Here is a 24,858-nt window from a genome sequence, read left to right as displayed (position 1 = left end):
CTCAACATTCCCTGAAACTGCTGTAGGCTCCAAAACCTGCCAGGATTCTACCCCGTTTTTGTGTCTTCAGAAACTTCATCAGCACAGCTCACCTGCAGAGCAGACAGTGTCCTCAGCAGGCAGGGCTATCATATTTTGACTGCTTTGTGACCTGCTTCCCAGGAGAAGGATTTTAAGGTTTTTTTCTTTCCATGAGCACAGAGCAGCACAATGATCCATTTTCCCTCCTGCTGCCCTCCTGCCCTCCACACCTCTCCCATGTAGGTGGGAAGGAAGGAGGAGGCTCACATGAGAGATTTTTGTGGTGCTGTAGGAAGTCCTGCTAAGCAGTGACCCAGATATGTGAGGGAAGCTGCAGTAGCAGCTCTGCAGTTGCAGCATGCCCTGTTCTGTATTTCACTCCCCTCTGTTTTTTTCTGTTCTCCTTGCTCTGTGGGGCTGCAGCCATCACCACTTTGAGGCCCTGCAGCCTGTGTGCATGGTGTGGTACCTCTGTGGGACTGGCCACAGCTGTGTCACCTGTGTCATGGCCACAGCAGGCTGCTTGGGCATCTCTCTCAGGTTTCTGTTTGTTCAGAGCTGAATCCCATTTTTTGATGCTGCCACATCACGGTTGCAAGGGTTCCTGTGAAGAGATGCATTAAAAGTCCAGAAAGATTTTGGCCAGGGAAAAGGTAATATTTATTACTCCTAGAGCTATTCTGGCTCTCCTCTGCTTCCCATTTAAGGTATCCCCTCTGGGCATCTTCCCAATACTGTTCTGGAGGTTGGGTACATACAGGGAGGTGGGAGTGGCAGACAGAGATCCTCCTTCTGCAGAATCCAGACCTCTGAATCACTCCTGACATTTGGGAATGTGCTTTACTAATTTGATCTCCTTCATTTTTAATTACCACAGATCTCTCTCTGATCCCTCCATGAGTCTGATAGCAGGAAGGGAGTTTAGCTGATAAGGATCACTGCCATCAGGGCAGTTGCTTGGCTTTTTAAATGGAAAATATTGATGGCAGTCCCCGGGAGCAGCTTCCTTTAGGGCTAGGCCCTTTCCTGCACCCCCTGATGGCTGGGATCTCTGGGAGCCCTTTGCTTTGGTGTGGGGCTGTAGGCAGTGTTTAATGGGGACTTTTTGGGATTTGGCAGTGGGAGCAGCACTTGGCATGGTGCTCCTGCTGACACTGCACTGCAGTCTGTTTCTGTGGCCACCATCAGGCTCTTCTGCCAGCCTGACATATGCTGCATGATTTACAGTCCAGACTCTGAATTTGGACCTTCCCTTCCCTTCCCTTCCCTTCCCTTCCCTTCCCTTCCCTTCCCTTCCCTTCCCTTCCCTTCCCTTCCCTTCCCTTCCCTTCCCTTCCCTTCCCTTCCCTTCCCTTCCCTTCCCTTCGATATTCTCATCTCCGAGCAGAATTTTTTGCTAAAAAAGAGCTGAAAGGGTTCACATTTTGACCTTGCGCCATCTTAATATATTATCTCTTATTCCACAGAATATTAGTTCTTTTTTGCCATCCTAGATAAGAATAGGTTGTACCTTATCTCCTTACCTCATAAATGTCTGCTCATTTTGTAGTGATGTGAGCATAATAAAGAAATTATAGTGAAAATAATGGAGCATTTTTAAAGGAGCTGGATTTACTGTGTTCAAGAGCTGATAGGGTCATTATTATAGCCAGCATCAAAATGCCAGTTGTAATCAGGAAGATTTCTTAAGAAAAGAGACAAAAAAAGAGTTGATAATATAGAACTTGATCATATTATTGGAACCAGGGAGGTGGTGGAATCACCATCCTTGCCAAGTGTTGAAAAACCATGTAGATGTGGCACCTGGGGACATGGTTTATTGCTGGAGTTGGCAGTGTTGGGTTAAGGTTGGACTTGATGCTTATAGATCTTTTTTTCTGGGTGCTTTAGGTCTTTTCCAACCTCAATGATTCTGTGATTCTGTGGCTCTGCTTAGCAAAGCGCACCTTCACCTGGTGCCACTAAAGTGGGAGCAACTTCTTTGAAATCAGAAATGTTTTGAAGATATTTGTGTGAGCCTGTAGCAAATGAGAAATGTGAAAAGCTCCACCGACTTCAGAAAATAGACTATCCTCAATTACAATGGGCTTTATGGAGTCTGAGAGCAGAATTTGACCTGATTTATTGCTACTGAGCTGTGTTTGTTGAGTGTATTCTAACATGTGTAATCTGCTCCCAGGATACCACAGGAGGAGATAGGGATCTTCCTGCTAATTGCAGACTCAATTAGGCAAAATGACCTTTTTGAGGTTGTCCACTTTATAACCCTTTAGGGCAATTTAAGTGATCAGAAGGAGTTTTAGCATTTTTCTTTCATAACAGAAAACTTAAAAGAAGGTTTTGAGTTTGATGTTCTCTCAGTCTTTGGTAAAGTTGGATATCCCAAGCATGTAAGAACTGGGCCTGCTCCTAACTCCCCTGGAGTCAGGAGGCATCTGCAAATTTTGTGTGCACACACATTAATGCAGGGCTGCCATGGAGCAAAGCTGTTCAGCTAGCAGGGGTGTGCACAGCACAGTTTGAGAGTTGCTATTGAAAGGCTGTGATTTAGCAAAGCACTTGAGCAGGTTTATTCCTGTTCCTCTTTGAGCATCCCTGCTAATTCATGTTCCTGACTCCAGTCAGGTATGAGTCTTACTGATGCTATTAGGTTTCTCACCTGGGCTGAAGCTTGAGGCTAGACTTCATGGCATTTCCATGTGACATACCCCAGTTTTACAATTATTTTTCCAGAATTTTTACTCTGTGCATGAGCAAGACTCTGTCTTTGCAAAAGGAGTCACATTGTTAACTTTTTGAAGGAGAGAGTCAAAACAAAATAGGTAAATAGTTTAAAAAGCTGAAAAGTTTGCACTGAACCCTCAGAATTTGATTCTCTTCTCTGAGGAAGAGTTACTGGGAGCTGCATGTTGATGTGTGTACTGAGTTTATGAGGAGAAAGGTTGGCCTTAGTGTCTTTTGATGAATTATTCACCTTGGTTGTGTACAAAATGTAATTAAAAAAGGGAAAAAGAAAGTCCTCTGAGTCACTAATTTCTCTTTCAAGAGGGAAGCAGCTGGCAAGACCTTGAGATTGGTTATGGCTTGGTAGAGGGATGAGAGGCAAGGGCTGTGTGTGTGTGCAGAGACCATCAAATGGCACTAGAACCACTTTGGTTGATGAACAATCAAAATGTGCCTGATGGAGTCAGTAGGGCTGGAGAGATGCTCACTCACCTCCAGATCTGTTTCCTGCCATCTCCACTGGGATGGCTGCTCAAACCCTGGTAGCAAGTGTGCTTCCTAAACTCTTGGTGATCGCTGCATTCCTGCTCTCCTCACCACACTGCTGTGAATTGATTATTTCCATTCCAAACCCACACCTTTCAGTGTCCAAATGATGCAATAAAGCGATAATAAAGTGTCCTATGTGCCAGGCCAGCTGGGGAAAAGAGGTGAACTGAAAAAAGCTTTGCTGTATTTCATTATTTTTTGGATAAAAGGAAAAGTTATGTATTCCTATGAAATGCAGAGGTATTCCACAAAAGGTACTCTTGCCCAAGTTGTATCAGGTTTCAGTATGATCACATTTCTAAGACTAAACAGCCTAGACAGACTTTTTTCTTTTTTTAATTAAGATTCAGTCTAGTTCCTGGTAACACATTGGGAAATAATGACTGAAGAAAACGAACATCAATTATTCACAGCCTATTGGAGAAGCCTTGTATAAATTATTCACAGAAGACATTCTGAAGCTGGCAAGATTATAGGAAACATTAATAATAAAGCAATTATTTCCTCTCATCCTTTGTCTTCCTCTCTTTTTTTTTCCCTCCTCATTCTGTGTTTTGGTTGCTCCTTGGTTCCATGTTGTGTGGCCCCTGATGCCCCAGGGTATCACTGAAAAGCCTCCATGTGCTTGTCCTTGGCCACAGCTTCCCCTCCAGGCTTGTGCCATGTGTCTGCTGAAAACAGCAGCTGTTCTGGGACACAGCTGCCTGATGCTGCCAACCTCACATTTCCACCTCTGCCCATGGGAGGCTGAGACAGTTCAGCCCTGACTCTGCCTGCAGGGGATGGCTGCACATCACCTGAATCCCAGATCATGGGGCTTTGGATGAACAACACAGCAATGGAGAGGGGAGAGATGGAAAACAGTGTTTGAGATTATCTTTGCTTTGTATTTTCATTGATTTGTGTAGAACTGCTCAATTGCTATCCCCTTCTGATGTTGTACAAATTGGTAAAGTCCAGTCCTGTGTCTTTTTCTTTTTTAATCCTAATTTTTGAAAGGTGGGGGGACACAGAACAATACACATAAATGTGCACATGTTCAGTGGCAACAGAATAAACAGAAGACCTGAGATAGTTTAGTTTCAGTTTTAAATAAGAAATATCTGGAGGTAAAAGTCTGCTGAGAAGAGTGGTGGAAGTAGTGGGCCCAAATGGGATGGGAAGCTGGATGAGGAAAGAGGGAAGAGTTAGAGGCCAGTGCTGCATAAGGGGGAAAGCAAATAATTACATTATTTGCTTATACATTTTGGTGTTGGAGGATGTAAGGTATTGAGACCACTTTGGTTAATTTTCTGGTGAAATCTCAAATATTCTGATCCCTCTCACAATGTGGCAGTATCTGCAAGATACTTGACATGAGAAAACACTCCAGAGGAAAGTTTCAGAGCTCAGGAGAAGCTGAGTAGCCAAATACATGTGAGGATCTACTCTGTTTGGCAATCTTTGCTTATGATAATCCTGTCCTGATCTGATGCTGGAGCATCAGAGAGTTAAGCAATGTGAGAATGATGTGGTCACTTAATAGAAGAGATATGTGCCAGCTAATATTGTTCCAAGTCCACCAAAATCACCAGGAGGGTCACTGTGAACTAAAAGACAGAATGTGACCCTGGAGACTTGCAGTCAAAGGGCAAATGAGACAAGCTTGTTTATGGTCTGTTTTGGCCTCTGGAGAGCTGTTTCCATGGCTGGCGAGTGATTGTGAAGTGCAATCAGATCTGCCAAGTGATGGACTGCAAGCACTCCTTGGAAGTGGTTACACCATGGGCAGGGCTCCTGCTTCAGGACGCCCCAGTCCTCATGGTGTGTCCTAGGAGGGAGGCAGGGCACCCCTGATCTTGACTCAGAGCTTACGAGTAAGGGGTTTAATTAAATTTGCTGGTCTGACCTCACAGACCATTAAAATACACCCAGCCAGGCTGATGGAGAGGCTGATAATGGGTATTTGGCATGAGATTTTCTTCCATATGCTATCCAGTTATGGCACGAAACACTTGAGAGACAAAGGGTCCATCACATGCCATGACAGATTGTTCCAGCAGTCAGTCATTCCTCCTATTAAAAATCTGTGCCTTATTTCTAATTTGAGTTTGTTTGGGTTCAGCTTCCAGAAGGTAGCTCTTCTCATGCATTTGTCTGCTTGATTAAAAAGTGCAGCAGGATCTTGTGTTTTCTCCCCCTGGAGATACTTATATATTAATCAAGTTGACTTTCAATCTTCTTGTGATAAACTAACTAGATTAAGCACTTCAGATCTCTCACTGGAGGACATTACCTCTAATTTTAAAACCATTTGAAATCCTTTTGTTTTGTACTGACCTCCTAAAAATGCCAAATCATATCTATATGCAGCATTATAACAATCTTCTTCTCTGTAATACATGTTTCATCCTCCATATCTCTACCTGCACCTCTGAATTTATCCAGATCTCACTAGTGTCAGCACACTGACTTTGAGTGGGCTCAGGCTTGGTAACAGCCTCTCCCCTGCCAGTCTTGATACCATTCTTTTTCTTTTTGCCTGCAGATTGTTGAGAAAAATGTGGGCAGCCATCAGACTCAGTCCTGGGCAGGCAGAACTGCCCCTTCCTCCCTGCTCAAGGATAATTTCTAATTTCTAACAGCCCCACCTGAGATCTGTTACTCAGGCAGTTCTCAATCCCTTTAAGGTGTTCCCCACCTTTCTTCATCAGAGTGACATGCAACTGTGTTAGGAGCCCTAAGTCCGTGACATCCACTCTATTGTATTTGTGGGGTCCCTCGTGGCAGGAAGGAATGATGAATCTGACTCCATGTTCTCAAAAGGCTAATTTATTATTTTATGATACTATATTATAATAAAGAATACTATACTAAACTATACTGAAGAATACAGAAAGGATACTTACAGAATGCTGAAAAGATAATAATGAAAACTCCTGACTCTTTCCAGAGTCCTGACACAGCTTGGCCTGATTGGCCAATGAGTCAAAACAACTCACAGCAGAATGCAATGAAACAATCACCTGTGGGGAGACAATCTCCAAACACATTCCACATGAGCACAGCACAGGAGAAGGAAATCAGATAATTATTGTTTTCCTTTTTCTCTGAGGCTTTTCAGCTTCTCAGGAGAGAAATCCTGGGCAAAGGGATTTTTCCAGAAAATGTGAATGCCACATCCACTCCATCACCTTTGTCAAGTGACTTGTAATCTCTTTAAAGAATGAAATGAGGTCTGTTTGACAAGACTTATACAGTGGTGGCTATTAGCGCTGGGTCTCATGTAAATTTTTTATTAAGTGTGTACATACACTGTCAGCTTTATTGCATGTGTGTAGGAATATGTGTGGCTGCCTGGGAAAATATCTAGTTAAGCTGTACTTTACAACATCTTTTTGTGAGAAAGACTAGTCACCTCCACAAACTAAATTTTTTTTTCCCTTCTGTAGTTATTTAGGAAAGCTGCAGCTTCAATCACCAATAATTGTATCAGCTCCAAAGGCAGCAGTGTATCCAGCACCACAGCGTGTCCTGCTGTTCCTAACTGCCTCTGGAAATGTTCTCCCAATTTTAAAAATGCCCATGATGGGGCAAACCATGAAATCTTTCCATTCATTTCACAGTTTTCTTTAAAGAAATATCACATTCAGTCTTCACAATGTGCATTACTCTGTCTAAGTTGGTGTGTAACAGCCAAACTGATATTTGAGAGGTGTAATAGTAAAGTTTGCAATTAGAGAGGGACAGAAAACTGTGATGTCCAGTTATTCAGTAGAAATGGTTTCTTTGAAAATAACGTATCAAATGCCTAAACAAATGAACTCTTGAGTCAGGGGTGTTCACAGAATCTTCCTCTAATGTGGAAGAATATTTTTTCCTCTGGATTCTGAAGAGGGAGGATTTAGTGGAGGACAAATCAGAGCACACACCTAAAATATAGAATTTGTGTTCCCACAACTTTGCATCATTCCTTAACTTCCTAAGTTGTGATGCAGTCCTTCTTGTTGGCAGCATCTCGTGTGTGTCACCCTCACAAACACAGCAGTGCTGCAATAATTTCAGCTGTTTCTGTGGCTGCTGGGAAGTGCTGCATCTGTGCTCAGCTATGTCTTAGTGCTATGGAGTAGCCATGAGAAAGGAGAAGCTCCTGGGATACCCTGGGATGGATCTGTGCTCTGTCCCTCCACAAGTGACTGATCTTCCTGTCTCCAGCTGGGATGAACTCGTGAAATGATGCGATTTAGACTAAAGAAAGTTTGCCCTGTTTTTGGTCTCTCCCTTGATGAAAGACCAAGCTGTAGGACTCCAGGAAAGGAGACCATCTTCATGCTCACCACACACTGGATTTCCTCCCCACCCTTCTCCAGCTGGAGCGAGACCAAATGCTGCATCTGTTCCAGTGTTGAAAGTGGTTCATGTTGCCTTTAGCCACATTCAGCCCCAAATTGAACCTGGCAAGCAGCTGCATGCTCAGAGCCAGTTTGCTTGCAGGGGAATGTGTTTTGATGGGAAATGCTGCGGCCTTTGAAATACAATTCTTACAAGGAAAGAAAGTAATTCCCCAAAAAATAAGAGAAAGGCTCACCTATTTCCTGGAAGGTGAGAGATGTGTGATGTGTCTTGCACAAATCTCTTGCACTCTTTTATTTCTCTCAAATGATCAATTTGCAAGGGGTTAAAACATATTAGTTCAACTAAAGTAATAATCTCTGTTCAACCTCACTGTGATGGAAGAGGAGGCTCTGCTGCCCTCAGCATCTTCATTATGGCAGTGAATTGCTCATGGTTCTTGACTCCTGAGTTGAATTTCATGATTCTGGAATGGCTAAGCCGCACTCTCAATTTCTTGCTATTTAGCTTTCCTTAAAAAAAAAAAAGCTGAAACTGTTAAAGAATTCAAAGATGTCATGAGAGATCTTACTTTTCTGCTTCCCTTTCTGATAGCTTTTCTCTGCACCCTTCAAAAGGAAAAAATAAAGCAATATTTATTAATTATGCTAAAGCAGTGAGTCAGGACATCTTTATATATTTAAGGTGAAAAGCTGTACAAAATGTGGTCACAGTTCAGACACACAGGGATGTGTTTACTGCTTTTACTTCCCAAATCTCTGAAGGAAGCTGTTTCCCACCCCAGGTGCAGGGAGATCCTGTGGCTTGAGCTGAGGTCACACAGTCAGGCGGGGTGTTAGCTCTGTCTTGTTGCTTATAGTGAACCACTTGCCCTTATTGAGGGTGGATTTTCTGTCTGTCTGTCAGTCTTTCACAGAACTCCATCATGGCAGGATTTCTTTCTTTGTTCCCACCCACACCCATCTCTGCCTGGATCCTGCCCACTTTCCTTCTTGGTCCATCACCAGTGAGCAGCAGGGTTAGAAATCTGTCTCAAGTTCAGAGTATGCTGATAGGACCAAGAAGGAAAAATGACCCTTTGGCAGATCACTCCATCAAAACAGATCTTTAATCTGCTTTCCAGTGCCATGCACTAAGGACAATTACAGAAAGAAATCCTGCTGGTACTGGGACAGAAATGGGAGCCAGAATTGTTAGTTGGATTCAGATGGAGATTCATGTTACACAGCCATGAGTTAATCAAAGTTCTTACAATAAAACAAGTTTTTCTGCAGCTTAGATAAACACTGGCACATCTGTGGAACCACATTTTCTGGGATTTCAGCCGACATCATTGTTTTGGGCCAGATTCACCACTTTGGCTGCCAGTCTGGTCTCATCCTGCAGTTTTCCAGGCTAATGAGTTTACGTCTGTCAAAGAGAGTGTCTGAAAGATCTGTCACTGTGCAATGTGGCATGTGTGAAACAGAAGAAAATCCCATCATTTCTTGGGATGTGAGTTGTGTGCATTGCTCTGGATCCTGCTTTGGCTTGACTGGAGTAATTAAAAAACCTGCAAACGTTGTAGGAAGTACTATGGGCTGCAGAAAGTGCTCATTTTTTTTCCATTCAGGATGCTCAGTCTCAAAGAGGACAGGATGCAGCATGGTACTGAGGGAAAATGGGATGGCCTGCCATTGAAATGAGTGTCCAGGCAGGAATTGTGATTCCTGACACAGACATGGGGCTCTGTGGGCTGACAGGACTTCAGCTACTGTCTAGGTATCTCTTTCATAATGGGAATAATCTTCCCTTACCAGGCAGAGATGTGATCAGGGGGACAAGGAGCATACAGCTGTTAGGAGGAAATAATTTTAGAGACATCAGAAAAAAAAAGCACTTTGTGAATATACCTCCTAATTGTACTTCCCTTAATTACACAGATTTTGAATAATGTCTTTGCTGTGCTGACAACCAGTGGTTATTTTCTCAGGATGTTAATGTCACCCTAATCAAAGATCCTCATCTTCTAGTCACAACCCTGTGGGTGACCTTTTCCAAGACCACATGGTCTATCAGGCAAGATGTTTGAGGCTTTGTAGGTAGTTCATGTGAGGAGAAACACAGAGAGGCCTTTGGATTAGGTCTGCTACTCTCAGGCAAGGTTTGTAGTGTTATATGACTGTCAGCCTGCTGCTGTGTGCCCTTCTTAGCTTAGGTGAGTAGAAAAGTCTGTTCTGGCTCTCAAGTACTGTTGGTTTTAATTGAGTTCAAAGTGTAACAGTTGGGTGAGCAAGTGTGAGGAGAACTCTATTATAAATACTCATTTTCACAAATTGCTTTTTGACACAATCTGTCAATAGAGATTTTGTTTCTAAAAATCTTCTTTTGCCAGTGGAGGCAAGCTGCAAATCAGGAGCTGTCACCAGGGTTTGGTTTCAGTGCTGCCACTCCAGTGAAAACCCAGGTGAACATCTCAATTTTACTGATGATGTTGGTAGTTCTGCTGTTGTGTTCCTGGGACTGGGACATTCTGTTTGCTTTCCTTTAGTGGCAGTTCAATCTTAATTAATTAAGCGACAGAAAAAAAAAAGCAAATTAATAAGGATTGATGAATTCATTCCTGTGTTGTAAATTATTGTCTCCCCAGCTTTCTCCTGTGCCTCTGGAGAGTACCTGGAGATGAAGAACCAGGTGTGCAGCAAGTGTGCAGAGGGGACCTACTCACTGGGCAGTGGGATCAAGTTTGACGAGTGGGATGAGCTGCCAGCAGGATTCTCCAACGTGGCGACGTTCATGGACACGGCGCTGGGCTCCTCCGAGGGCAAAGCCGACAGCTGCAACAAGTGAGGAGCTCTGCTTGCGCCTGGCCTGGGCAGCTGGGGGCAAACCTGGGACAGCTCAGCAGCACAAAGCTGCTTAATGACTCACCTAAGCTCTGCAGAGAGCAGCCAGCCCTGCTGATGGCAAAGGAGGGTGGCTGGGAGGTGAAATCTGTACCCCATCTCTTTGCTGTCACCGTGGCCTCCTTGGGCTCATCAGCAGCCCCTGAGTTTAAGGCCAGCCTGGAGCTGCTCTTTTTTGGGTCATGGTATAGTGAATGTGGCTTTATAGTAAAAGGTCCTTTTATGGCCTATTTAGGGACCTGTGGTGCTTGCAGAATGCTGTTTCTGAGTGTAATTGAAGGTATATTGAACCTGTGGATAATAAAACTTTCTTATATAGGCTGAGTCCTAAATTTTTCATACCATATCCTTTCCCTTGCACAGTTTCAGGGAAAATTATTGTTTTATATTATTAATGTAACATATAAAACTATATAAAGATATAAAATAAAATTATTAAATATTATTATATATTATGATATACTATATATAAATATATGAAATAATATTTATATAGAGAGAATTTAAATTATCTATTATTAATTTATTATTTATACTTTATAAAGATCTATTATTTATATTTTTATATATTATTAATTTTTATTTTAGATATTAATTATATATAAATAATGCATATATAATTTATATAAAATATATTTTATATATAATAAATACATTATATAGAATGATATACTATTATTTATTTTTATACAAAATAATATATAATATATTATATAATATATAATTCTATTACATAATATATGAGATATAATATATATTATTATATAAAATTATATATAAAGATATAAAATAAAATTATTATATTTACTATATCTGAAAAAATAAATAGAGATCCTATAATAAATTTATAAATTCACTGCAGTTAGCTGTTTTGGGATTCAGGGGTCTTTATTATGTAACATGTAGTTGTGTATTAGTGTACAAAAAGCCTCTTCAGTATCTGTGATCTCAGTTGAGGCTTGTTTTGTTTATGTTCCCCAGCTCTTCATGGACACCTCGAGGGAATTACATTGAGTCCAACAGGGATGACTGTACAGTTTCTCTCATCTACGCTGTGCACCTGAAGAAATCCGGCTCTGTCTTCTTTGAGTACCAGTATATTGACAACAACATCTTCTTTGAATTTTTTGTAAGGCCTTTAAAATGGTGAATCCAACCTTATTTTGCAAGAATTCACCCCAGATCATTAGCAGCAGCTTTCTCCCTTTTAAGTTCCCTGCGTGCCCATAACTTGTTATTGCTGAACGATATAAAAAATTCTGCTTCTATTTCTGTCACTTATACTGTCTTGTGACATTTATTTAATCTTCAAAACTCAGTCTGAACTGATTCTGTCTGCCATGCACTGGGATTTTGCCATTAGGGATCATGACTGCCCCAGTTAGTCCATCCTTTTGCAAGACAGGTGTTGGTGGTAGATGCTCCTATTTAGGGGTGTCTGATTTGAGATGTCTTTGAAGGGACTTGACATTTCAAAAGACTTCCTCCAGGGTGGTACTATGTGGAAACCTTTAGTTTTAGGTCAGTTTGTGTCCTAGTAATTTAGTAATTAAGATGAAAAGAAAAGCAGGAGAAATTCAGGTGGCTTTCAGCAGGAATTAGTCTCTGAGGATGTGTCCATGCTGTGAAAAGGAGGGGCTGGGGATCATTAGCTCTGACTGGGAACAGCCTGGCTGGGCTTGCACCATGGTGTGCTCAAATTGCTGAAAGTGTCTGGTCAGCAGTGAGCAGAATGGGGAAGGCAGCCCTTCTCTGCCCACCTGGATGGACTGGCTACTGCCCAGTGAGCTGGAGGGTTCCCAGCACCAGGATTTGCAGTGGGGTGTAAATGCCCCACATTACTGAGGTGCTTTGGAAGGTTCCACTGTCCTTGTCATGTTGTACCTGCCATGTGGGACAGAAAGAAATGTGATGGGAGGGTGACTCAGAGAGGCAGATGACTGGAAATTTTCAGTCTCCTCTGTTACTGCCCCTTTACCTGTCTGACAAGCTCTGTTTTTCATCAGAAGGACACAGCTCATGGCACCTCACAGGAGTGAGAACTCCTAGCTGGTGTTGGTTAATATTTATTGAAGTTTGGGGGAAAGTGCAAAGTATCTTATCCTTAGTAGACCCAGAAAAGGAAGACAAAAATTACCTGTTGGAGGCACCTTCATGCTGCTCCATCAGTGTGATAGCTTGCTGCTGCACTTGGATAACAGATCATGCAGGCAATGTTATTTAGGCATTTCTGTTTTGTATTAGACTACCCTGCCTTCTTCATGGGAAGAAAGCAGCAACCATGCTTTGCTGTCAGGTGAGTGTGCCAGGATTATGAATCCCAGCTCCAGTTGCTCGACTGACTGGCAGATCTGCAAATATATTGTTTCTGTGAGCACTGGCTTTGAGAATGGCTTCTTGATTATTGCTTTTGTCCATATCCCACTCATTCACCTTCTCTGAATTTATCATCCCCTGTTCAAGAAGCAATGTGTGCTGCAGCCCTTTATAGAAATGTCCATAAATTCCTAGTCAGTCTCAGTATTTCAGGGAAACCATATTTAATTCTCCTGTGAAAGTCATTTTTTAGCTCTGGACAGTGGCATTTCAGTGGCAGTGGCATTGGCATTTCAGTCCCAGTGGCACCATTTCACTGGGATATGGTGAGGTGTTTTATCTGCCCTTCTTTGGCTCTATTTATGTATTGAAGCCCTTTACATCTGCTGAGAAGAGGCTGTATATTCTTACCTCCTCTTTGCAGGTGGGAACCAAGACAAAAGAGTGTTGTAGCTCAGGTTGCACAAGATAATTAGGGATTTTCCTTCTACACAGGTGCTTCTTCACACCTCTTTTCCTCAATGCAGTTGGTCTAGGTGGGAATTGAGTGTATAGATGCTTTGGAGGATGTGGAGTTGCACAGCTTATTTCAGATTTGATTTGGAGCAACTTTAAGGAGGATCCTTGACTCCAGGTCAAGTGTGTGAAAGTGTTGAAGAGGCCTTTCTCCCTGGTGCAATAAAAGCTGAGTATGTGATCTTGTGCCTCAAAGGGAACTTGATACTTTTTCATCTGAGAAGACAGGTATAAGAAGAAAGAGCTACACCAAACCCTGCTGTAAGGAAATTATTCTGAGCTGCCCTGGACCCAGGCAAGGGACAGACAGCCTCCCACTTCTGCCAGGACAGACTCCCCATGGCATGTTGCCTCTGCCTTGAAAGATATACTCTCATCCCTAGGTCAGGTGGCAGCAGGCCAAAGGTAAAGCACATATTGGCTGTAGAGATAACATTTTGTCTTCCAGCTTTGGCCCATCCACTCCTGCTTCCCCTATGACTTAGAAACCTCTGGGTTTTAGAGAATTAAGTCTTGGTAGGCTCAGGAGAAGGATAAAGGAACAAGACAAGATGCTCAACATCCTTGTCTGCCCATAGAGCATGAGGACAAGCCTGAGATCATCTCATCCTCCTCTTTTTTTACCATCTGTGTCAGAGGGGGCTGGTGGAGGCACTGTTAAGCTGTTGCAGATGTTGAAAGTTTGGGGTTTATTTTGCCACAAGTAAGGCAGCTGTCTAAATATGCAGACAAGAGGAGCAGAACCAAATCTTATCATTCCCAGAAGTCATTATGCTGCCAGAGAGATGCACCTGATTGAAGTCACTCATATTGTGTTTTTATTAACAGATTCAAAATGACCAGTGCAAAGAAATGGAGTCCACAGCAGACAAATGGGTGAAGCTCACAGACAACGGGGAATGGGGCTCTCATTCTGTAAGTGTATGAAAAATTCCTCAATGAAGTTTTTTTCCATTTATAAATGTCTGTAATTTCCTCTGTCCAGACACCAAACATGGGCCAGCTCCTGTGAATGCATTTGAAGAAGCAGAGTGTTCCTAGCACTGAGGGGAAAAGTCATGGAGATCCCTAAGGAGCTGATCCCAAAGGAAATTATATAGATGCAAGAGTTTGTATTGATTTCCCTGGGCTTTGAATTAACTGTTTTATGAGGTTGAATAGATTTATGCAAATCTGCGTGCCACAATCACTCTGCATGATTGTAATTGAAATCTTGTACAGCAGTTGCTTGCTCATGAGAACACAAGATTATTCTCAGTGCCTTGGCAGAGCAGTGGGAGTGGGGTGTGCATGTGGAGACAAGCAGGATGGGCATTTCATTCCCAAGCGTGTGCAGAAGAGCTGGAGCTGGACTGCACCCAACCTCTGCTCCATGGGGGCTTGTGTGAAAAACCAGCTGGCAGCACCAGGGTGGCTCCTGCAGCAGGGATATGAACCTGTCTGTGTTGGGGGTAGGAGCCCTTTGGCTGCCTGAGTTTGGCCTGTGAACATCACATTCACAGGATCATGCGCAGACCAGCTCATCAGCTGAGGCCTGGCTCCCACTACACCATCACACCCTTGTCCCCAGAGCCATATCAGCAAAGGCCCAGCACAGGGGACATTGTGCCAGAAGAAAAAGGCTTTTGTGGGCATAGGCAACTGCACACTCTCTGTTTTCCATCGGGTGCTTTTCCTCCTGGAGGAGAAACTATGTTCCTGAGCCAGCTCTGGTTGGAGTGCCTGTTGGGTCAGGTGCAAGACCAATACAGGTTACTCTGGGAAGCTGGAAAACTGGCTGAGGAGGGATGAGTGGCATGAGCTGAGAGGTAGATCCAAGGCCAGGGCACTGATTTGGGTGAGCTGAAGGATGTAGGCAGTCTGCATGGGAGATGGTGCCATCTGAGCTCCTCATCTGGAATGTGCAAGCGTCCTCACTGTCTATAAAAGTTGTTGGGATGACTGGCTGAAATGTAGACATGGGCTAGGTGAGATGATGATTCTGGCTGTTCTGAGGGACTTTTTCTGTAAATCCTGACAAGGTGTCTTCTGTGAGCACAATTTTCCAGGTGCTGCAGTCTCTGCTCTCAGCAGGTGAGTCCTGCTGCTGGAGCTGGTGTTGGGTCCCTCACCTCACACAACCTGGTGCCTGTTTCAGTATGGTCCCAGCTCCCCTGTTACATGTGACAGCTCAGCTCTCCTCTGCCCCTGTGGGTAGCAGATGTTTGGGTGTGGGAGATACAATATGCTGTATCTTCTCTTAGCTAAATTTTTCAACTCTCTACCCTGGGTGAACAAGAACTGTGATCCTGCCAGGCCTGCTGTAAAACACATTATCCTGGACCCTTATGCTGGTAGAGTTTATCCCTCTTCTTGTGTGAAAATATAGCACTTTCAGGCCATTATCCTGCTGTTTGCACTAAAAATCTTGTACTGGGCTAGTAGGTATGGAACACCAGGCCAGGCAGGGGCTTGGTGAACCTGCTGCTTTTAGTGATGAGAGTTATACCATAGTTACACAAGTGAGTTGAAGGCAGAAGGCACCAAAACTGCTGCTGGAGAAGTTTTCCTGCCTTCCTACAGACTGGATTAGCAAATAAAGAGAAAAAGGAATAAATAGGTTTTCCTTACCTCAGCCATGATGCCACCCACCCACCACCCTTCCACAGGGGTTGTGCACCATGCCATGAACACAAGTGGGTCAGGGCAGTCAGAAACCAGGTTGTTTTCTGCATCTCATTTGCTGTTTGCAGTCAGAAATGAGCAGGAGGGATGAGACTGCTGCTGGAGATAGCCGTGGATTCTGTCTGGCTTTCTGGTCATGATACTGTGGTGTTACGTGCAGATAGAAGTTGATTTTTAAAACCTATAAACAAAATTCACTTGTGGACTGGATTTTCAAAGTCTGGGTCCTGTTGAGTTTCTTTATGAAAGAGTATCTCAAGGCTTTAAAAACAAACTGATTGACTATATCTGAACATAAGGCTGGAGATAAAAGCTCTTGAGTGCCAAGGGTAGTTGGATAAAGACAGGAACAGCTTTTTCCAAATTCTGCTTACAACAAGGTCAGAAACAGCTCTTGGTGTTTTTCCAGCTGGGGTGTTGAGAAACATTTCCATAAAGCACATTTTGGCACTCCTCAGATATGTCTGTACAACATCTGTCTATTGTTTTACCATTACCTCTTGACCCACTAAACAGCACAGGAAAAGCTGCTAGGATGCAAGAAATTTGAATGGAAGTAGGAAATAAAACAAAGTCTTGGCAAGGGGATGTTTGCTAACTCACATGTGTTGTTGCAGGTAACTCTGAAATCAGGTAGCAATATATTATACTGGAGAACAACAGGGATTCTCATGGGCTCCAAAGTCGTAAAACCAGTTTTAGTGAAGAACATCACAATTGAAGGTAAGTAGAATTTGTCTTTGAGGTTTTATCTCACTCTTTTGTCACAATGTTTGCCAAGTGCTACTTATACTGCTGTGCCTACAGCACTGAAGTGTTTTTTTTAGCCCCTTGCCCCCTGTCTCCTCCTCTGAAGAGTAGAAACAGAACAGCAAAACTTCACAGCGAGGAAAGGCTGAAAAATTAGTTTATCTGGAAAATGTTGCCATCTACTGGAAAAGACTAGATTAGCAAATAAAGAGAAAAAGGAATAAACAGGTTTTCTTTGTTGTAGGATAGAAAGACTGTGGTTATTGGTAAGCCTCTCAACAGTGATAACTGGATATATATCATAACAGTGACAGTTGAAGTAATATTCAAATGATCTGTTTTTTTCTGGAATTGCTCTTTTGGTACTGGGCTAAGTGTAATAAAACTGGGAGTGTCATATAAGGTTCTTAGATGGGTCAGACTTTATTGAGGTATAAACATTAAAGACCTAAATTATGGGTCAGCAAAGCTGAAGTGTATTAAGTGAGTGGTGGAACTGAGTGTGATTTTTATGCTGCTTTATACAGCTGGTTTGCTCTCAGCCATAAACCCAGGTAGGCAGGAGTTACAGATGGGTCTCTGTGAAAAAAGCCAATCACTTGTTTTTAAAATTTTAAAAGTTTGATAGTAATAAAATGTTTATAAAAATAGTAATACAATTAGAGTAATGAGAATTTGGACAATTTGAATTAGAGACAATAAATACAAAGAGTTACGGACGTCCGGGTACCTTTTCCTGGGCAGCACGAGCCCAAAAAAGGACACACGTTAACAGAGGATTAACTATTAAAAGCCATAGCCTGTTGCATATTCATACACCTCATACATGATGCATAAATTCTATTCAAACACAGAATTCTGTCTGGTCATCGTCACCCTCTTCCTCCAAATCCTAACAGCGCTTTCGAGGTGGGAAGAAGTTAGTTTCTTCTGATAATAGAGCAATAAATTCTTTTTCTCTGAAAGATTCAGGTGTCCTGTGGCTGCTATCTCAGTGCAAGTCCTTTCTTTAAGAAAGTATCCTACATAGCATAGTTTCTATTTTAACATTTTTTATAACCTAAACCTATATTTAACACACTACACTACACACTAAGAGAATTACACTACACTAAGAGAATTAATACAGAATTAATACACATTACACTAAGAGAATTGATTCACACTAAGAGAATTAATACAGCATTACTTTCTAACACAACACATATAATATTCATTTTCATATTTTCAAAAAGCCAATCATAAAATATGCATTTTTCACAGTCTCTTTCAGTGCTTTACCCAGAATTTTTCTTACAGGGGTTGCGTACACGTCTGAATGCTTCGCATGCAAGCCTGGAACCTTCAGTGACAAACCAGGTGCCTCTGGCTGCCAGGTGTGCCCACGAGACACTTACTCTGAGAAAGGGGCTAAAGAGTGCACCAAGTGTAAAGAAGAAATGTATTATGCAGGTACATAAACCAACTGGGACAAAGCAAAACCAGGAAGGTCTGAGTATGTGCAGTCATGGGCTGTTTCAGATCTGAGTGTGGTTGTATCCAGCAGTGATAGTCTCCAGCTAATATCTAAAGGGGAAATGATTGACTTCCCAAATTATGCAGAGGGCACATAGATACATAATGGGCCACAATCAAACGTTGTTAGTGCCATCAGTGTTAGCATGAAGGGATGGAGGCCTTTATGAGCAAGAAGGGGAGAGTTCTTCTGAAGAATAGAGTGGTGGTGCTGTGCCCTCTCGTGGTAATTTGTGTTATGAGTTGGCAATGACAGGAATTTGCTTCATCACTGCCTTCAGCCTTAACATGTTTTGAGGATGTCCTTTCCAAACACTGTCTCCTGCCTTGCCCCTGCCTCCTGTGGGGTGGGAAAATGGGGTTATCTAGTTGCAAAACCTAGTCCCAAAGTGTTCTGTGTTTCCAGCTACGGTTAGGTGGTGATCTTCAAATGACATGGTCCTAATCTATTCTTCATAGTCAAAAGGTCTTCAGATTTCTTCCTTGTAGTAGTTTTAGAAAGTTCTTGAAGAATCAGTTACTGACCATAGCACCAGCTATCACCAATGGCTGCAAATGCCTGGGGACCTGTGCCTCTGCTCACAGTGGGAATGGAAATATCACAATATTGTCTGGCAAGAGAAAAAATTGGGCCAGTGTTGTAAGGAAGTCTCTACAGGATTAGAGTGGTTGTGTTCCTTATCAAGTGATAAAATATTTCCATGCTCTGTAAACTGTATAAATTGTTGTTTGAAGTGGGGAGGGTGTGATGGAATCATAGAGTGGTTTGGGTTGGAAAGGACCTGAGAAATAAGCTCGTTCCAACCTCTGTGCCATGTGAAGGGAATTTTCCACTAGACCAGTTTGCTCAAAGCCCTATCCAACCAGGCCTTAACTGTTTCCAGAGATGGGATATTCACAACTTTTCTGGGTGACCTGTTCCAGTGTCTCACCATCCTCAGATTAAAAAACTTCTTCCTAACAATTGTCCCTGCATACACTGAATCAGTGGATTTCAGTGTGACAGTATTTCACAGCTGGTATTTCCTCTGTTCCCCTGCTTCATTTCAGGGGAAGGTTCATGCAGACAACATTAAGAGCTTGACTTTTCATTTTCCTTTTATAATTTTCTGCTGACTCGTTTTAACCTCCAGATTTCAAGCTTGTTATGTTTGTTTCCAGGGACCATTTGATAATTTAATATCCTGTTTCTCACCTTTTCTTTTAGAGGAGGGATCCAGTGCGTGCATAGAGCGACCTCCATGCACAAGCAAAGACTTTTTCCAGATCCACACCCCATGTGATAAGGAGGGAAAAGTAAGTAGAAGGCAAGATACTATTTTTAAGCTCACTGACCTTATTGCTATCTCTGCATTTGAAAGCAAGGTAGTTCTTTTCAGGAATCCATTTCCCAATTACTTTCCCAATTTTGCTTTCAGTATAGAATCTGTGGCTTTGGGCTTGTCCTTTGCCTGCCCTCTCTGCAGCCTTTATCCCTCTGTAAGGCTCTGCCAGATATGGGTCTGCCTAAAGGATGTGTTTTGCTGAGATGATAAGCTCCTTGCATTTGTGAAGGGTCTGATGGGGTCACTGGGGCTGCTTCCATACTTCCATGCTGCTGGAACACAGGGTGAAGCACTGTCCCAGCACAAGCCCATCTCTTTAGTTGTTAATAATCTTTCTGGCATACTTTAAGCTTGTGATGACTGTCCCTGCAGCACCCAGGGATAATTCAGGTGATGCCATGGCCCAGGAGCAGTGGATACAACCATCTCTATTTCAGGTGGAGGAGTGTTTGGCTGTGTGTGTGTGTGAATGTGTCATGTCCCTTGGTTTGAGCATCAAAGGACAGGTTAAACTCTTGCCTGTGGTCAGGTAAAATACTGGTATATACAAAGTCTGGAGTGTCCATGTGTGTCAGCTCAGCTGCTGGTAATGTGCTTGTCCTATGGGATGCCTCAAATCACCTGGACTCTCAGGACATTATTTCACCCAGAGACCTTAGATCCACTTGGTCTCTTATAGCAGGACCTCCTGATGGAGCAGCCTGGCTTTATCCTAGCAGTTAAGTGAAATTTTGGGAGGAATTTGGAGAAGAAACTGCGTGGACACATGGTCAGGCCTGTTTCATGTCTTTCCTTTCCCATCTCTCACTTAGATCCCATTTCTCATATGGAATTGCAAATAGTCAAATTCCCTAACACCTGTGTGTTGCTGGCCTAATGCTTGCTGGCAGGATTGGGTATTTTGGAATCTCCTGATCAGTGAATTCTAAATGCAGCTTAGAGCTTGCATGCTTTGCTAACGAAGCATCAGTGAGTTTAGCCCCAGAGCTGTCAGGCTCTGCAACCTGGTCTTGACTCAGATTTCTGCTCTGTTAACTGTCTCTAATGACTCCAGAAATCAGCAGCAGTGTTCATGGCTACACCCCCAGGTACAGCTCTAATTGCAGCCTCCTGTGGTTTGTTCTGCCACTGCTCTGTGTGGTCCAAGTCTCCCTGACACTGAACAAGTTCCTGTTATTTGACCCTTTTCCAGTGGCCTTTCCCTTTACTGATGGATATCATTAGAATGCAAAGTGGGTTTTTCTGCAGACAGCCTTCCCTGCCCAGCTGCAATGACAGCAGCAGGTGTCACAGGCACACAGATACTGGCTGAGTTTTCAGGATTGGTTTCACTGCTCTGCATGGCTGGAAATTGGTTCAGCTTTGCTGTACTCCACATCTCTCTGTGTGATGCAGCTCAATGAGAGGGCCTGACTCTGCAGGCCATCCACAGGAGAATAGTGGCTGTAAAAGACCAGGCTATTGATCCCTGGTTGCTGAAATAAGCCAGGTTTTCACTGAACAATAGATTGTGTTCTCCTTTCTGCTGCCCCACTCCATGTGTAGAAGGGACCTCTGGAGATTTATGCACTTTACTCTTGTCTTTCCATCTACCTGCTGATTTAAAAATCCCAAGCTGAATGCTTCAGCCCCAGTCTGAGAAGCCCCTCACCCCATGGCCACAGGCACCCTCTGACCCTGCTCTCCCTGCTCAGATGCAGGGGGATTCCTGTGGTAGGCTGTGTGTTTGGGCTCTGGTGCTTTGCCATCTTCTGAGCCTTTTCATTTTAAACACTGTGCACCCTGATGCTGCTCAACCATTTCTAGGGTGATTCTCCAGAAAATCCTCCAGGTGCTCAGGAGCAGCAAGGACATGCTGATCCATAGGAAGAGGTGCCACTCTGGCAGCAGGAGCAGTTCCTCAGTGCTTGAGGACCCTGTGCCAGTGACCCGATTGAGCTAAGGTGGCCAGACAAGCCCATGGAGAAAAGACACAACCAGTGTCCAGCTGGGACATTGTGTCCAAGGGTCAGCCAGGGAACATGACCTGGCACAGCCATGGCTGCAACAAAGCACAGGCAGGGATGGAGAGTGAGAGCCTCAGCATCATTGGAGCTCCCAGGAGCCAGGGCTCAAATGTGAACTGAGGCTTCTCCCAGCTTATTCTGTGGAACAGTTTCAAGAGGGATCAATGCTTCAGGTGCTCTGTGTTACCAGAGGGCTAACCCTGAGTGCAAGCAGCTCAACACCCAGGGTGACAGGGGGTCTGGATCAAATTCACAAGGTGAAATCTCCATTACCCGAGCTTCCAGCCTCAAAGGTCCCTGAGTGCTGGGACCAAAGGGTGGAAGTACCCAGAATGGGAACTGTGGACAGGTTAAACTCTTGCCAGTTGGGTTTCTCAGCTGTGGAACTCAGATAAGTTTCATCTTGAGATGTAAAACCCTTTCAGAGAGAGACACAAAGTCAGATGAAATTTGAAACACAACTTTGTGGGTGATACATCTCACCAAAGCTTCTCCTGAAGACAGAAGCTTGTGTCCTCAAAGGGGGGTGATGATGAAGAGGTGGCACCATGGTAACACTGTGGACTGATTCAAATTTGTGTTCATAGACTGCTTTTTATGTGATGACAAGGGATTGGAGGGGCTTGGGGAGAGCTCCTGCATGTTTTTGACATTTTCTCAATAGGTGAAAAATGGCAGGAGAGAAACTGGGAACTTTTCAAAGGACAGGCCAGTATGAATTAAAAATGCAGAACTTGGGGTTCTCTCTGCTAATCCAAATAAAGGGCTTTTATATGGCAGAAGTTGTATTTTGTGTTACTGGGGTTAAAATGCAGAGATTGCATATCCAGTTAGAATTATTTATCTGATGTTCCTCAGAATCCCCTTGCATGGAAAATTTACTAAATAAAGAGAAATTAAATTTACTGATTAAAGAGGAAATTTACTAATTAAATAATAATTGTTTTAAGCTTCACATTTTTGTTTTGTCCTTAAAGCCCCATATCTTGCAATCTCCTGTGAACCCAGTCATTTCTGCTGCCCTTACCTGCACTTCCCTTTATTGTCCTGTGTGTGCAAGGTCTGTTTTTGGCCTCAAATGATGAGAACACCCTAATTTAGTTTACATGGGGGACCTTAATTGGTGCATCTACTTCTAAAGCTTCGTGGTACATGGTGGGAGCTCAGTGTCTCTTCCTTCCAGACTCAGATCATGTACAAGTGGATTGAACCCAAGATCTGCAGAGAGGATCTCCCTGATGCATTGACCCTTCCTCCTTCTGGAGAGAGGCAGGACTGTCCACCCTGCAATCCTGGCTTTTACAACAATGCCTCATCTTCCTGTACTCCCTGTCCACCAGGCACATTTTCGGATGGGACACAGGGTAAGAGTCTGCAAAAAAATTTTGTGTGTCTCCAAAAGCAGTCATCATCAGTTTAGTGACATATCATCATAAGCCAGTGTTTGTTTTGCTTTAAATACTTGTTAAATAACATTTGAGAGCAAGATGTGGATATCTGCTTTCTCTCCTGAGTCCTTTCTTATCAGGGATCACTGCTCCAAGTTGGCCTGTGTTCTGGATGCATTTCTTGGCTGATAGAAACATCCTGAGAGTTATTTTAAGGGATTCTGAGAGGAGAATCAGAAATTTCCAGTCAGCAATTCCTCCTCAACTGTCACAGACATTTTTTCATAGAAATCCTTTCTTTGGGATTTGTTCATCTTCTGGGAAGCTGAGGCCCCAGAAGAATGTAAACAATTGTTATCGGCTGGTGTGGAATGCAACAGGTGCAGTGGTGATTTAGCTTCTATGTGTGCTTGGATTTGCTGACCACTCACAGGAGAGTTTGTCCTTGCTTTCTGCTGGACACAGAACTTTGTTATTCATTCTTTTCTATGCTATTCTTAGGTTAGCAGCCTCTGCAACTTCTCTCTTTATTCTTTTTAGTATAGTTATAATGTATTATATATCATATATCAATAAATCCAGCCTTCTGATCATCAACCAAGATTCTCGTCCACTTCTCTCACCCTGAAGACCCTCATCAGGTCGCTGTAATACTCAACCATTCTCCTATCCATGCCAAATTCTTTCCTGCAAAAACCTCATTTTAAGCCCAGTCAGATGAATACCCTGCCAAAATACCCTGCCAACATTGTCTAGCCTAAACTCTGGCTTGTTGATTCTGAGATGCATTGGCCCAGTGGTCCCCTTCAGTATGTTGGGGGAGCTCTTGTTTTTCAAACTTTCAGCTGAATCTATTAAAAAGTAAATGGGGGACCAGTTGCAGATTACTTAACACAATGTTATGATCTACAATTTACAAAATGCTGATCTCACTTCCACTCTCCTGGTCCTGACAGGTCTTCGACTGTTTAACTACAAAGAAATAAATTATTTTCTTTGCTTATTACTTGCACCAGAGAGTAAAACAGCAGTATCTATGTACTTCAAAGCACTGTTTGACATGTGCCTTGGCTGTGTGATATCCTTTTCTGCCCTCTCACCCTTAGAGTGCAAAGCCTGCCCTGCTGGGACTGAGCCAGCTCTTGGCTTTGAGTACAAGTGGTGGAACATCCTGCCAGGAAACATGAAGACATCTTGCTTTAATGTTGGCAACTCCAAGTGTGACGGGATGAATGGTGAGCCAAACTCCCTGTTTTGTGTGATCCCATTCCTCCTGCATGGATCCCTGCGGTAATGGAGCACCTATCACAATGAGTGTGCTCTTGGCTGCACGACTCACAGCAGTTTCCTCCCTTTCCTTTAGTTGCACCAGGCTTGAAATTTCTTGTGGGAAGCAATGTCACAGTATCACAAAGGAATAAAAAATCTCTTGTATACCAGAGGAGGGCAGGAGCTGCAGCCTATGTGAAATTCCCTCAGCAAAGACCTATCCCACACTGGCTTTAATGCATCTTCAGATGCATTCATATCCCCATTGAAAAAAGCATTGTTTTGTCTTCTCCCTAGTTTATCTCCTTTTCTGCTTTGTGATAAGTGTGCCCATCGAGGTCACAAATAATTCTTTTGGAAAACTTAATTACAGCCTGTAATTTTATTACTTTAGTGCTCGGAGCTTTCTCTCTGCACATGTGCTAAAATTGCAGCAGAGAGCAGTCACAGCTCACTGGTGAAAATGATCCTGTTTGGACTCCTCCAGCCTTCTCTGACAGATTTTCCTCAGCCTGATCCACCCTGTCAGACTGGTGTAACTCAAGCTTTGAATTATGCGTGTTGAGCAGAGGGGAACTGAAGTATGTGCTTAACATTT

General features: G+C 43.1%; 1 protein-coding gene across 1 annotated transcript in view; it reads left to right on the top strand.

Annotated features, from left to right (window-relative positions):
* Positions 1-24,858, top strand: part of ELAPOR2 (endosome-lysosome associated apoptosis and autophagy regulator family member 2) — a 101,699-nt gene that overhangs the window by 55,422 nt on the left and 21,419 nt on the right. The window contains exons 3-10 of the mRNA XM_058804875.1: positions 10,256-10,451; positions 11,493-11,640; positions 14,172-14,258; positions 16,625-16,730; positions 18,057-18,209; positions 19,480-19,568; positions 22,787-22,967; positions 24,098-24,226. Of these exons, the coding sequence (XP_058660858.1) occupies positions 10,256-10,451; positions 11,493-11,640; positions 14,172-14,258; positions 16,625-16,730; positions 18,057-18,209; positions 19,480-19,568; positions 22,787-22,967; positions 24,098-24,226 (1,089 nt within the window). The remainder of the gene's footprint in view (positions 1-10,255; positions 10,452-11,492; positions 11,641-14,171; positions 14,259-16,624; positions 16,731-18,056; positions 18,210-19,479; positions 19,569-22,786; positions 22,968-24,097; positions 24,227-24,858) is intronic.

This window comes from Ammospiza caudacuta, chromosome 5, assembly GCF_027887145.1.
Source record: "Ammospiza caudacuta isolate bAmmCau1 chromosome 5, bAmmCau1.pri, whole genome shotgun sequence".
In the NCBI taxonomy this organism is placed as follows: domain Eukaryota; kingdom Metazoa; phylum Chordata; class Aves; order Passeriformes; family Passerellidae; genus Ammospiza; species Ammospiza caudacuta.
The sequence above is the reverse complement of the archived record's forward strand: the minus strand, read 5'-3'. Positions and strand labels throughout refer to the sequence as shown.